This window comes from Melopsittacus undulatus, chromosome Z, assembly GCF_012275295.1.
Source record: "Melopsittacus undulatus isolate bMelUnd1 chromosome Z, bMelUnd1.mat.Z, whole genome shotgun sequence".
NCBI lineage: Eukaryota > Metazoa > Chordata > Aves > Psittaciformes > Psittaculidae > Melopsittacus > Melopsittacus undulatus.
The window spans coordinates 100,799,026-100,813,055 of NC_047557.1; the positions used below are offsets into that span (position 1 = coordinate 100,799,026).

The 14,030-nt window shown below is 38.6% G+C and overlaps 1 protein-coding gene across 2 annotated transcripts in view; it reads left to right on the top strand.

Moving 5' to 3' along the window:
• The window catches only part of BANP (BTG3 associated nuclear protein), a 152,803-nt gene that overhangs the window by 70,330 nt on the left and 68,443 nt on the right, over nucleotides 1–14,030 (top strand). The window contains exons 9-10 of one of the 2 annotated variants that reach the window (XM_034073136.1): nucleotides 8,747–8,877; nucleotides 12,489–12,560. In XM_034073136.1, the coding sequence (XP_033929027.1) occupies nucleotides 8,747–8,877; nucleotides 12,489–12,560 (203 nt within the window). The remainder of the gene's footprint in view (nucleotides 1–8,746; nucleotides 8,878–12,488; nucleotides 12,561–14,030) is intronic. The other variant, XM_034073137.1, reaches the window with a different exon arrangement.

Sequence of the window (14,030 nt, forward strand, 5' to 3'; positions counted from 1 at the left end):
TTTACTATATTTACAACAGGTGTGTGTGTAGTACCTACAAATGTGGATATTTTTGCATAACAAAGGTAAATAGAGAAACCCATGTTTCTCACAATTGAAGTTTCGGAGTTGATTTTATATTCTTGCATTTTTGTTTTGGAAGTATCATTTATCATTGGTGAAGAGGCCTCTCTGTTACAGCGTGTGTATATCTACAGTATTTCTCAAGGAGTGTATCTGTGTGCTAAGTGAAGCTATCCATTCACAGTTAAATCATCCTGGGCCTCCAGTGGAAGCCAAGCACCTCCTGTGGTGGTTGGCTTCCACCGGCCTTGTGGTGCTTGTACCAAAGTAGATCCCTGGTGGGATGAGCTTCTAATCCTCTTTCATCTCTGAATTGCAGTCATACTCTTGATTGCAGTGCATTAAAGATCGTAGAAAGGAAGTGAGATGTGTATATGTGTGTGTTCACAAGGAGATGGAAAAGGGAGTCTACCTCTAGAACAGTAGTAAATTACGGATTTGCCAGAAATGAGCATAGGACATTCCAGAGTGGAAAGAGACTGGCTTTGTGGGTTTGTACATTATCTGAATACCTGCCTTCACTGAGATGTTTAAGAATATCAACCTCCATGTGTTAACTGAAGTACATGCAGCTTTATGCTATGGTATGGGTTTTTTTTTTTTACCATGGTAATTTTTTTTCAGTAGAGGGTCAAAATGTTTCTGCAGCTGATATTCAATAGCAGTTAAGTGAATAAATCTTTCTTGGTGTGTTCACACCATTTAGTAGGACGTGCTAAATTTTGTTCCTGAAGTGTTTTCCTCTGAAGAATTTAAATATGTTGTAGGTGATTTTATATTTCCATATAGGTATGTAGACATGAATAATAATAACAAATGAAAAATACTGGCCTAAGAAGTGTTCTCATAGGACGTTTCTGGCTCATGCTTTTAATATAAAGCAGTGTTATGGGACACTTGTACGTCATATATTAAAAACAGTGTTTTGGAAGTGAGCCCAAAGAAAAGGAAGTAAGTTTATTTGCCTGCATAAAATTTTTGGTTGCATGTTAACACTAACCACTGTATCTCATGCAAAGAATGCCAAAATCTGCTTTCAATGGAAAATTTTATGTGCTGGAACTGGGAATCATATCCAAAATTCTCAAATTAAAACAACTAATCAACGTAATGATAACCATAAGCCATATATGTTAATGGGATTTTTATTTTCAGTCTCTAAGCAATCAGTATTTTAGAATAAAAGTGCAGTAGTAAGTGAATATTACGGGCCTGTGCTCATTAGTCTGTACTCCTTGACTGTTGTTAAGATGTATTATTAAAAAATATTAATCTTTAATCTCTTGGTTTGGAGATCTGGGGAGTCCTGTGTAGAGATGTAAAACATACTCAGGCTCAGTGGATTCTTGTTTTCAGAAGGCCATGAGATAACAAGTTTTGGTGGGGTTTTTCTGTTGGTAAGCTGGAAACTCAAGTTTCCCCCCACCCAGTTCCACAAACCTGATTTGTGAACAAATTGTTCCATAGGTGCAGGGACACCTGAATTAACTCCTGGGATTTCAGTAGTAGGCTGTCTGGGCAGGTGGGAGTAGCAGGTATGGACACTCATGGGCTGGTTCGGCAAGAGCCACCTTGGTGTTTTAGGTTGTGTGCCCAGGCTCACTCATTCAGCTGGAGTTGAGCTGGTTGCCTGTGGTCTACATCAACATCCATGATTTTCCCAGCAGTTTTTAGGCCTCCTGTGTGTCCCCTAATAGCAAAGAAGTGGCTACATGTCCTTATAAAGATGTCTTTGGTCCAGAAGATGATGAAGTTCAGCTGAGACATCTTGGCACGTCATTGGCAGGACTGTATGGACTGTGCAGCCAAGAGTAGAGTACCGGCAATAACATTAACAGCTGCCTCTGGTAACGGTATGTGAAAATGTTCCCATGGATCCAGAGTCTTTTGTTAATTTTCTTTAAAATACTGCTCTTACTCAGAATGTCATTGGCATCATTTTCTGGGAGGCCATAAAGATGTTAGATGAATTCACCACTGCATTTTCATACCCGTGGTGAAAAAAGTCTTGAGAAAAGCAAACCACCTTTCTGGACTCAGGTGTTCCTTTGCAAAACTAATTTGCATTCCCAAATCAGGTGGGAATGGTATTTCCCCTGAAGAGAGAAGAGGGGTATGAGGAAAAACAGGAAAGTCGGTTGAGAGGCTAAATAAGTGAATAGGGAAAAGAAAGAGAAGAAAAGATGCAAGAAAAAAAGGAGTTGATTCCCAGATGTTTAAAAGGTAACTTTTGCAGGACAGGGCTGTAATTCCACTGCTCTTTTCAGGTAACTTCGTGAGCTGCTCAGACTTTGCCTTTGTGGCTTCACATCCCTGGAACCCCTCAGTGGAATTACAGCATCATAATTCACAGGCATCTGTTCCTTATTATACACACTGTACAGTGGATATAGCAGAATTCCTGCTGCCAGCTAGCAAGAAAGAGAAGTAATATTTCACAGCTCTGAAGCAAAGGAGGTCTGTATTTCACAGTTATGACAACATAGCTGTCAAATACGGCTTTTTAAAGTGTTACATATGAACCCAGACAGTTTTTATGGTAGCATTTGTTTCGGGGGCAATTTAAGGTGAGTCTTTAACAGTCTGAAATACAGCTACTTGAGAAACTGTCTTTCCCATTATTATTGTTAGTTATAGTTATTAAGATCAGCTTTTAGGTGCTTCATGTCAGGTCTCCACCCTACTGTTGTTGCTGCTTTCTGCAGAAGAATACCTGTTTGGTTTCACTGAGTAGCATGTTACTCCGTGTCAATACACATATGACAGGTATTTGTGTAGTTTATCTGTTGGGTATAGTAGATGCTTCATGCAAAAGATACAATGAAGAAAAAAGTCTGTTAGAAGATTGTGAATGGCCACTGTGTTGTGTCTGCACTGTGAAGGATGCTGGTATATGCCTTGTACTATCTTGCACAATGTCTGCAGAGCTGTTCTTAAAAGCTTCGGCTTCACTCACTCAGCGCAAGACTGGCTTCTGTTCAAAGAAGCTGTAGTGACTTAGTTGGATCAGGGAATGTAGTGTTCTGTGACTAGTGACTAGTCAAGCTAGGTTGCTGGGCACCTTAAGGTAAGGTGTCATCATGTTCTCTGGTAGTTCAGATACACCAGTGGTGTTGCACAAGTTCAGTAAGAAAGTGCTTTTATTTCACCTCTTATAAGTGAGCGTTTCAGAATGATGACACTTGGGAGTAAGATTTGCACATGCTCTCCCTTCTTTTACCAGATTAAATATGATAAACCTAAGCTATCTGCAGAAGTACTTAAACCCATTGTTCTTAGCTAAATTATGATCATTTCCTAGGGAAGGTTTAAGGTTTACCCTGGAAGATATTCCCGTATTCTTCAGAGAGCACTTCTTAAGATGCACTGTTGCTATCAACAACAGATGCCTTAGTAGATGCATAGTATCACAGTGTCTGCTGTGCAGCTGAGCTGTTCTGAAAGCATCATTAAGAGGTTTAAATCTGATTTCAATGTCCTAAGCGTGAATGAATGAACACCACGTTCCCTGTTTGAAGTTTTTCCAGAGTTTGGTAAGGTTTTTCCACATCTGAACTTGTAATTGTAGTACTTAATAACAAAATTATGACCAAGAAGTGCAACAGAAAAAAAGGGTCAAATCCAAAAATGTCTCATTTGGTTGGCTTGAAATAATATTTTTCATCAATTACCTCTGGGGGCTGATAATAGCAAGATAACTTTCTTTATGTCATAGAATATATAATAGATATATAATAATACAGCAGAAGGTTTATTGGTGCTTTCTGTCAAGTGTGTGCAAGGATCAGCTGTTCTGCAGTTTTGTGACTTTTGAGTTACTGCATGCACAATAAATGTCTGCACTATTTACATTTAAAGAGGATTGCTATTCTTGAGCTTCATTCTTGTGTACTTGTTGGACATGTCAAAGGCTTTTTTTGCTTGTTGCACATAAAAGTTTATGTAGCACGTGGCTTTGATTTGAATTGTGCTGCCGAAAGTGATAACAGATTTCTTCTCTGCTCTTTTTATCATGTGGAAAAATTAGCTACACAGATGATGTAGAAAAGTAGGAGGTTGAAGCCATAGTCCTTACGTAGTCTTACAAGCTTTTGGCCTTGTAATTCTGTGATAGTGTTCAAGTGTTAAGAGCTCAAGAGGAATGGATCTGCAGACAGAAATATGTCTAAGGAAGCCAGTAGGACAATATAAATGAGTACCTCTTCTGAGTCCTTTGCCCCTAATGATATTAATTGAGATTGTTCTACACTTTATTGACTGTGAAGCTTTACAGTAGCCACAAGATTTATGGGTTGCATAGAGTTGTAATAGCAGACTGTTACATTTAGGCAGAACTTGGGTTTTGTTATTGTATCTGGCTTTTCTGTTTGAAGCTGTTGCCTTTCATTGAAATTGAGGTATTAATTGCAGTGGTTTGCTCTGCTCTTCTCAGTGCCAACACTTTGGTCCTTAATGTGTATTTTTCTCTTCTTTTGTTTTTTCTGATGAGTTGTACACATGGCTGCCATGATAATTTAGCGAGATACTTGTTTTATAAATGCTAGCAGTCTATGGAGGGAAGGCACTAGGAAATGAGGTTTTTGGGAGGAGGATTAATTGAAGAGTGCCTTCTCCCTTTCTTTTAATTTCTCTTCAGATTGTTAAAGCTGTTATCACAGTTTTCCATGTTGGAATTTTTAATTAGTTCTAAGACTTTGGGATTTGTATGTAGAAGTGCTCAGCCTGTGCTGAGATGTCACATACAAAAATGGATGTGCAGCCAAATCTTCAAAGCTGTTCTGCAGAATTGGAGGCATTTAGTGCTGGCTGAGTGAGGTAGAGGTAATGGTTTACAGTGTACAGTTTTATTTCTATTAATTGTTCAGTAATGGTGTTTTCTCTGCTTCTTGTTTGAGGACTGCTTTGCTGTCTCGGGCTATTAACCTTTCCTTACTAGGACTACACATCTGCAAGAAGCAGAAGTGTGAGGCTGGGAGGCCTATACACCAGGAAAACGGGTGTGAATAACAACACAAGGAGAATAAGCCTGAATCCCTCTGCTATGGAATTTGTACCTCCTGCATTTCCTTCCAAAATGCGAAGCCAGATGCTGTGCTGATAACTATGAAATAGAATAGGAAAGAATCAGAAAACACTGAAGGTTTTGCTTTGAAGTGAGAAATTCAAAACTCATCTTAGTTGGGAATTAACCACACACCTTCTTGAAACAGTTGCAAGTGATATTTGTCTGAGGAATTTCATCTTGCTCAGCAGTGTCTGCAGAACATCAGCATTGAGAGATGTAACAGAAGTAACTGCTTCAGCAGGGCTGATTTTGCCAACTGTTGAGCATTCATCTGAGAAGGCAAACTCACTTAGGCTCAATTTACTTTACAGCTCGTAAGCACATGCAGTAAACAAGTAGGTAAAATGTAATAGGTCCAATTGAAATTTGCAAGGAAGGAATGTTTCACTCAAGTTTTTTTCACCCCTATATCACAGCATAATCACCTGTGGACCAGTCAGTGCAGCATTGTCCATTCTGTGGATAGCTCCTAGGCTATTCCATGTAGCGCAGGTTGCTTTGGGAGCACCATGGAAAACATACTCAGTAGTAGCATGGCATAAGCTGTTTGTTCATGTCAAAGTACCCCTTTGTAACCAGTACAGTGGAAGATTTCAAAGCAGGAGTTCAGCTGGGTAGCTTCTTAGTGCCAGGGATTCTCAAATATGTGAAAGTTGCAAATGTGAGGCTAGATAGTTTACATGATAGTGATTTATAACTGTTGACACATCCTCCATTCAAGCCGTGTGCTATTCATGTTTGTGTTTGTTTTTAATGGGGAATGTTTAAAAACGGATAAATAATTACTTTTGTCTGGTCAGAGATTTAGAGAGGAAAAACAATACTTATAAAGGATGTTTTATTTTTAGACACTGTTGAATCCTCTCTCTTCTTTCTTCCTAAGAAAAAAAAAACCCCACCAAAATCCAACAAAAAAAGAAAGAAAACCCAACTGTGGTTATTGCAGTTAAGCCAAACTGAAATCTATTTATAAGTGGCTGTGTGAGATGTACAGTATGACTGCATTCAGTCTGTGTCTGCTGTTCCTACCTGGCATCTCTGAAGAAAAAGATGGGTTACAAATAAAGGCTTTTGGCCTTTATAGTTAAAAATGTATGCCAATATGTACATATAATATATATGTAAATATATGTCTGCTGCAGCTCTTATTTCTTTGGTAGTGTTTTATTGCATAACTTAAATCAGGAAAGAAATACTCATTGTAAATGAATCTTCGTGTTTTCTCAGAAGTACAGCACTGCAGTTTGTGTAATGGTAAGTGTAAGCTACAGGAAGACTACTGATAGAAAGTTACTAAATCTGTAAGGGAAACACATTTTTACGTGCTTGTATCCCAGGCCCAGTTTTGCTTTTTGTGTGTATTTACATTTATGCTCTGTGTTTGAGTGTATGAAGGTTACTTGTGTGTGTGTGTGTGTGTACACGCACATTGAAATGAAGGATTATGCACTTGGATGCTGGTTTGACCAGCTTTGAGTTGTAACTCAGCTTGGCTGCTGAATTATGTATTGGGGGCTTGGCAGCATAATGGAAAGACAAAATCACAACAGATGGAGTAGTGGTAGCTTGTAGGAAGCAAGATAAGTAGCAGTGGGTTTGCTTAGTTCTTTAGCATCCAAAAATGCTATTATTAAAATATACAGAAAATTAATTGCATAAAATATTATCAGGGCTGAAGTAATGGAAATGAGAGGAAAAATGAAAGACAACAAGGCTCAGATAAATGATATTTTTGGAGTATCTGCTCCTTTCAGTGGCCATGGCAAAGCCACTGCCAATGGAAAGCATGATTTAGTATCAGAATTGGAAAAAATCACTCTATTATTTGGTTGATGGTGCAGTTTTTCCTGCTAGGTACGTGACTTTTCTGGCAACTGTGATTTGTTAATCCCATCTGGAATTCTGTACAGCAAACTTGTGTTGACAACAGTGCAGGAAATACTGGAGTAGCACTATACGCAGCAAGACTATATTTAAGAAATTATAAATGTTCTTCAGTTACCTCCTAGTCAAATGTAAAGTATTACAGATGGATGCCCAAAAGAGAGCAAACCCATGTGCTTGTTAGTGTTTTGCTCAATTACTGCAAAAGTGTTCTGGTTGTAGTTATGTGTTTGCAGATTAACATCCATTAGAGCTGTCTAGTGGAACTGTTAAGCGACTAAACTTTCAACAAGTAAGTAAATACCAACGTGGTGGTTTTGAGTTAGTTTCCAGTCCCCATGTTTAGACATAAAACTCCAAAATTATCTTCTTACACAAACATTTGGAGACAGGGTGAAAAAAAAAAACCCAAAGAATGGATGATTTTTTTAAGGAACATTTCCATTAAGATATTTGTATAAGTGAACAAGGCTCATTCTTGCAAAATTAACATTCTCTTTTCAGTATAAATCTTAAAGTATTAAGTAGATGTATTAAAATTTTATTAAGACATGACTTCCTCCTGTGCTGGCTTAAAAAAAACCTCGAATAATTAAAAAAAAATCAAAGTTTATCAACCATCAGTCATCTCTGAGCAGGACAAGGCCTATCTGGTGCTTATTTAAGCAATACATAAAATCTTGTAAGGAAATGATCTACAATGGAAGTAAGTGACACTGTTTCTTAAATATTTTCATTATAGTTTCCGGTACTTGGAGAGATTGAAAGCCCTGTGGTATTCACTCTAACTAAATGTTGGATATTAATGTGTTTTACGTTATCTTATAGCATAGAAGTCATTGTCAGAGCAATAAATAATTTAGAAGAATTGTAAACCACTTAATGCTTCAGAGATTTCATTCGGTGTATTTTTGTGGTGTAGTGAAAGAGAAATGGTAAAATCATTTATAAGAATGCTGTATGTAAAGTGTTTCTTCAAACAATGCATTATTCCAAATGCCCTTTCTGACAGTCCCATTCTCTAATATGTCTTAAATAATAAAAAAAAAAAAGGAAGAAAAACTAGGACTGGTGCAGAATTGTAGTGTGATATTAGTATGATATTAGTATGATACTGGGGCATTTTAAGGTTCTTTCCTAGCAGCATCTACTTGAACTTGTCACATGTGCTGAAAAACTGTCATTGATTGATAGCTCCAGGTCTTTTTCCTGTTTGCTAGAAGGATATATGGAATCTCGTGATATATTTACCCACTAATGGGGTCTTGGTCTGTAGGAAAGCATAGGTAACATCAGATATATAAGGATCCTTTCCCTGCAGCTGGAATATCTAGAAAGGAATCTGTGATACATCTGCTTCTAATGCAAATCATTATCCTCTTGAAATCACGCAATGGTTTTCCTGTTTTCTGAAGGTAACACCAGGTGTCTTCCTTTTTAGAAAATGTATGTGGTTTTGCTTTGATACAACTTTTACTATTGTAGAATCTTTAATCTAGATTCAAAGGGTGCTTTTAAACATACACTTTCTCAGAGACAAAATAGCCTTTGAAACACCTTGTGAATCTGTAGCAAATCTACAAGCATGTGTAAGAGTATTAATGCACAAATAACCTGTGTCTGCTTACTGACTGCGTTTGTTTTCCACAGCTTTTAAGTCATAATTCGTTGTTGCCTGGACACTGGTATGAGATAAACACATGTCACAAAGCTGGATTTTTGTCTCTCTTTCAGAGGGTTCGCAGAGTTCAGTTTCAGCTTCTAATGAGATCCAGCAGAACCAACCACAAGCGCTACACTATGCACTAGCCAACGCTCAGCAGGTTCAGATCCACCAAATAGGAGAAGATGGACAAGTCCAAGTAGTATGTACTCAACTTTCTCTAAATTATTCCATTTAACTAACCTAGTTTATTGCAAACTTTGCTTCAGTTTAATTTTCATTTTTTGTTTTGAAGTGCGGCCTATCATAATTTAAAGGGTGATTTTCAGAAAATAAATATTGAAAGCATATAAAAAAAAGTCTTATTTGGCAAAAATCTTCATACAGGATGTGTTCATGCAATTATTGCAAACAAATGCACATCAATTACTATATATAGAATGAATGACTAGTCTCCACCTGGCTGTTTGCTTGCACTTGCCATAATAATAATAGCAGACATACTCAATGTATAATTTACACTTCAGAGGTAGTTCCAGCTATGACTTTCAAAACAAGAATGCATTTATTTATTTATTTTCATTAAAAAAACTCTGCATTCTTAGGCATTTTTGAACATCTGCTAGCTGAATCCCTTACATGTGTATTCATTTAGATGTATGTATATAAGTAAAAGTTATAAATATTGACATTTTTTAAGCCTGGGACTCCTACCATAACTCAGCCATGATTATTTTTAGATAAGGTTTTAGTGTACTCTGAAAAAACCTCATGTTGGCTTTAGTTCCTGTATACTACAGTTTGGCTACAAGGATTGTTTCAAATTCAAATTCAAACAAAATAGAACCCACAAAACCCCAAAACTCAAGTGGGCTAAGCAGTGTCCAAGCACAAAACAGAAGCGTGCACAGAGATGTATGTGCCTGCTCTGCATGATGACCACATAAGACCACTTCCCTTAGAAACCAGGCTAAAAAAACAGGTGGAAATAGGCAAATAATCAAGAATTCCTGAGATTTTAGTCAATGATATAAAATGTAGTAGCTAGTGGTCTGGCTGTTGCAAGAGTTTTGGTCAATGTCATTACAAAGAAGAGCCTGAAGTGGGGTAATGAATAGATATTTGATAGGTATTAGTATTCTCTTCCCAGGTAAGAGAGGCAGTGCAGGAGAGGAGAAAATCTGTCCAACTGAATAATTTACATATAAAGAACTGTCGTGGTTTACAACCCAACCACAATCTCATTCACTCACTCCCCCCCTTCTTCCCCCAGCTACCAGAGAGTTGGGGAGGAGAATCCAAAGAATGTAGCTCCCAAAAGCTAAGAACAGTTTAATAACTAAGGTATAACGCAAATCACTACTGCTACTACCAATAATAATAATAATAATGATAAAGGAAATAACAAGTGAAGAGAATACAACACCTCACCAGCCACCGACCCATAACTCACCCCACCCTGCCCGAATGAGCACTGACTGATACCTCCTCCAACCCCCAGAGCTCCAGCCCTTCCAGGTAACTCGGTTACATCCTGGGCATGACGTGCTATGGTATGGAATACCTCTTTGGCTAGCCTGGGTCAGGTGTCCTGTCTCTCCTTCCTCCTGGCCTCTCCTCCTCCCTGGCAGAACATGAGACTCAGAAAGTCCTTGGCCAGAGTAAACATTTGAGCAGTAACTCAAAACATAGGTACTATCAGCACTGTTCCCAGCCCGAAAGTCGCTGCACCAGCTACCAAGAAGGAATAAAAATGACTGCTACTGCTGAACCCAGGACAGTATCCACACCTTATTCCATACCATTTATGTCATGCTCAGATCCCACATTTTCAATTCACCATCACTCTTATCTCAGTGCACCCTTATCTTAGTGCATGGACCAGTCCCTATAATGCTGCTGAGTCTGTCTGGTCCATGATGTCAGGCTCCATCTCTTGTAACAGTCTTTCAGAGCATTAGAGGCTGTGTGCAGTATTCATGCTCGTGAATCACCTGGGCAATAGTGTCCACTGTTAAGTCCACCCCTCGATCATGAGTCCATCTCTGTGTTGCATCTCTGCTCTGATGGCCTGAAGTGTCATGGGCCCACCAGGCTCAAAATAATTCACCATCCCCTTCAGCAGTTCTACAGCTTATTGCTGGGGACTCCATACAGCAGCCTTCCATCTCCAATGCTTCCAAAGCACTGGAGAGGCCCAGTGGACCAGATACTTGCCCATACTGTCCCACATACCCTGCCACTCATGACTGTCCAGCCTTGGGGAAAGTCTCCTGGTGCTCCTATATTGTTGTCTAACCCTAGACAAGACCCAAACTGCTTAACTTTTGAGATCAGACAAAATGGTCGTGGGTAGAACCCACTCTGTGTGTGGGCCAACATGCTGATCCCCATCACAGTCAGCAGGCAGGTCCCAAGGGTAACCAAAAGCCATTTAAAACCTTCAGAACTCTCAAATGATGCTGCTGTACTTGTCACTGGGGCAAGAAATCAGTATTGACTTGGATTTGTGAACAAACCAAAAGGACTGTCCTTTGAAGGTCAGCTGTGTATCTGCAAAAGATGAGTGAGCAGTTCTCTTCTGGAATGCTGCATAATGCAAAGATGAATAAAGTCACCTTCTTCCCCTCTCTCTTTAATCAGAAGGGAGGGTGGCTTATATTTGAAAACTCTATAAATGGGTCTTTTAAATGTTCAGTGCTTTTTCCTGGGAGTCCTGAGAGCTTGATGTTAAGGAGGGAAAGTGATTCTAATCTCAACATGGACTGGTCTGTGGTATAATTTTATATACGGTCCCTATTGTCAGAGCAATACTTTCAGTATGTTTTTTCTTCCTATAAATAGACAGTTTCCTTCTAGAGGAAATGAAACTGTTTGAAATAGAGGGATCTGTGTTTCTTTGAAAATCATATGCAATTGTTCTTGTGTTATAAAATAAGAAGAGCCTTTGACAGAATTCCAAATGATTATCTTTAATCTCTGTCTCATGCAGGCATATTAAAATGAACACAAAGCCTTATAAACCCTGAAGTAGGTTATTTAAAATCCAATCTCCCTTCAGGTAAATCACAGTAGCAAGGACTTCACTGGGCTAGTCAGGATGCACAAGGAATTCCGTCCACTCTTATCCATGTTTTGATCAAATGGTTGGCTTGATACTGTTTTGAAGTGGTGGGTATGGTCAGCAGTACACAGTATTAACATTATTAAAACTGTTACGACAGATTCTCCACTAACAGAAACCAATGTAACTGCATTCAAATTACCTATTTCATGCCAATTTGCAGCAGCTTGAGAGTTTTTAGCATGGTACTGTACTTCAGCCTAACTATGGGAATGCATAAAGCCCTTTGGACACTTACAAATAACCATTTAAAACCTCACTTAGCAAGTAGCTAGTCTTGGTGTATCTGCTTTAAGAACTGAATTTCCAAGATCTTTAAATGGGATTAATGTTTCAGGCACAATGCTAATATGCCAGAGCAAGTTAGTCCCATACTTTGTGTATCAATCAAAAATGCAGACACTGTGTCTGTAGAGAAATGTGCTACATAAATGTTATATATTATGCCCATTTTCTTTACTTTTATGTGAAAATGAACCATTCTTCCTTCAAAGTCCTTCTGCTTATACTTTGCATAACAAGATGGGGAAATATGTATGCACTTTATTATTTTTAAAGCTCTCTTTAGTGGTTTTCATTGAATAAGCATTTGGCTTCCGTACGTTAAGCTGTATTGAATCCAAGTTAATAGCCTCTTCCTCTAGTTATGATTGTCTTCTGATGCTTCTTGGTGTTTTCTTTTGTTGCGGATCCCACAGGGCCATCTCCACATAGCCCAGGTTCCCCAAGGCGAGCAAGTCCAAATCACGCAGGACAGTGAGGTGAGCCAAAAGTTTGGGTACCTATGGATAAGATGTTGGCCAGAACATAGGGCCCCAATTCTAACGCTGAACCTCTGGGATCTGTTACATTAGTCTACAGAGACCAGCAGAAGTAGAAGTGAGAGCATGAGGTGGAGTCAGGCTGAAATGAGCTTTATGGCAGTATATGCAATATGCTCTTTCTGTCTGGGGGGGGGGGGGGGGGGGGGGTATGTGTGGGATGTGAGTTTCTTTTTGTTTGTTTGCTTTGGGTGTTTTCTGGACCAACCAAGACAGCTCTGTGTGTGTGTTACGTGAATGACTGTTGTATGTGGCTGATAGTCTTTGGAAACTTAGTACTTACAGAGTAAACCAGTTTAGGTATTTGCACTGCCTTTGAGAAGTGAAATTATTTTAATTAGGTTTATGAACTCAATGTGTTCAGAATACTCATTGTCTTTAACTGTGGGAACTGTTGAACAGGACTTGGAAAAAACTTTATCTGTCTAGTAAAGATAACATTGCAGAATGAAGTGAACTAATCAAGTAATCTGGCACTGAGGTATTTGCACTTCATATTGTTTTCCATAATCATAGTGTATGGAAATTGATAAATCCACTAGTGAACCCTCTAATTTTGACTTCCCCCCCCCCCCCACTCAGGGAAAACAGCTGTTAAAGCCAGCTGAATTTACCTGGGTGAGAGTGCTGTTGGTTATTTCATAGAATCATAGGATAGTTAGGTTTAGAAAGGACCTTAAGATCCTCTAGTTCCAACCCCACTGCCATGGAGATGGAAGACTCACACTAGGGCATTTAAAAATGTATAGAGACTCCTAACTGCTAAGACTGCTGATTTCTTGTGCACTTAGTTTACATGAAAGCCATAACTATATAAGTTTAAACATAAATGCAGCCTACAATTTTAAGCTATGATTTCTCTGTAGTGTTTTTTACTCAATGTAAAGTGCATCTGCTTGTGAGTAGGCTTAATCCATTTCCAAAGTGTCTTAAATCTCATCTCATAAAACCCTTTTGTTGAAGAGGGGTATTGTTAACAAAGGGAGCTATTGTAGAATAAATATTATTGTAAATATTATATAAATATTGTAGTTAAAACCAGTCTTCTTTGAAGAGCTTCTCAGACCTAGGGGGAAATACGGAAGGACCAAAATGTTCTGGGTCTAAAGGGATGTATAATGTACTGCAACAAACTGAAGCAGGTTTTGGGTAAAGAGACACTGAAAAAGTTATGATTCAGCAGATACTAATTGTAATTGATCCTGAGGTGCCTATTGGCTTCCTCTGAAGTTCCTGTGTGTAAGACTTTTAAGGACTACATCTGCCATGACAGATGAAAACATCTGGTTTTAAATTTATTACAATGTACACAGCTTCAAATAAGAAGAAGTGCTGCCAGTAAGAGAAATGCAGAAAATATGCAAATCAAAGAACTTCTGGGTTCTTTTCCTGAAAGAAACGTGCTGTTTC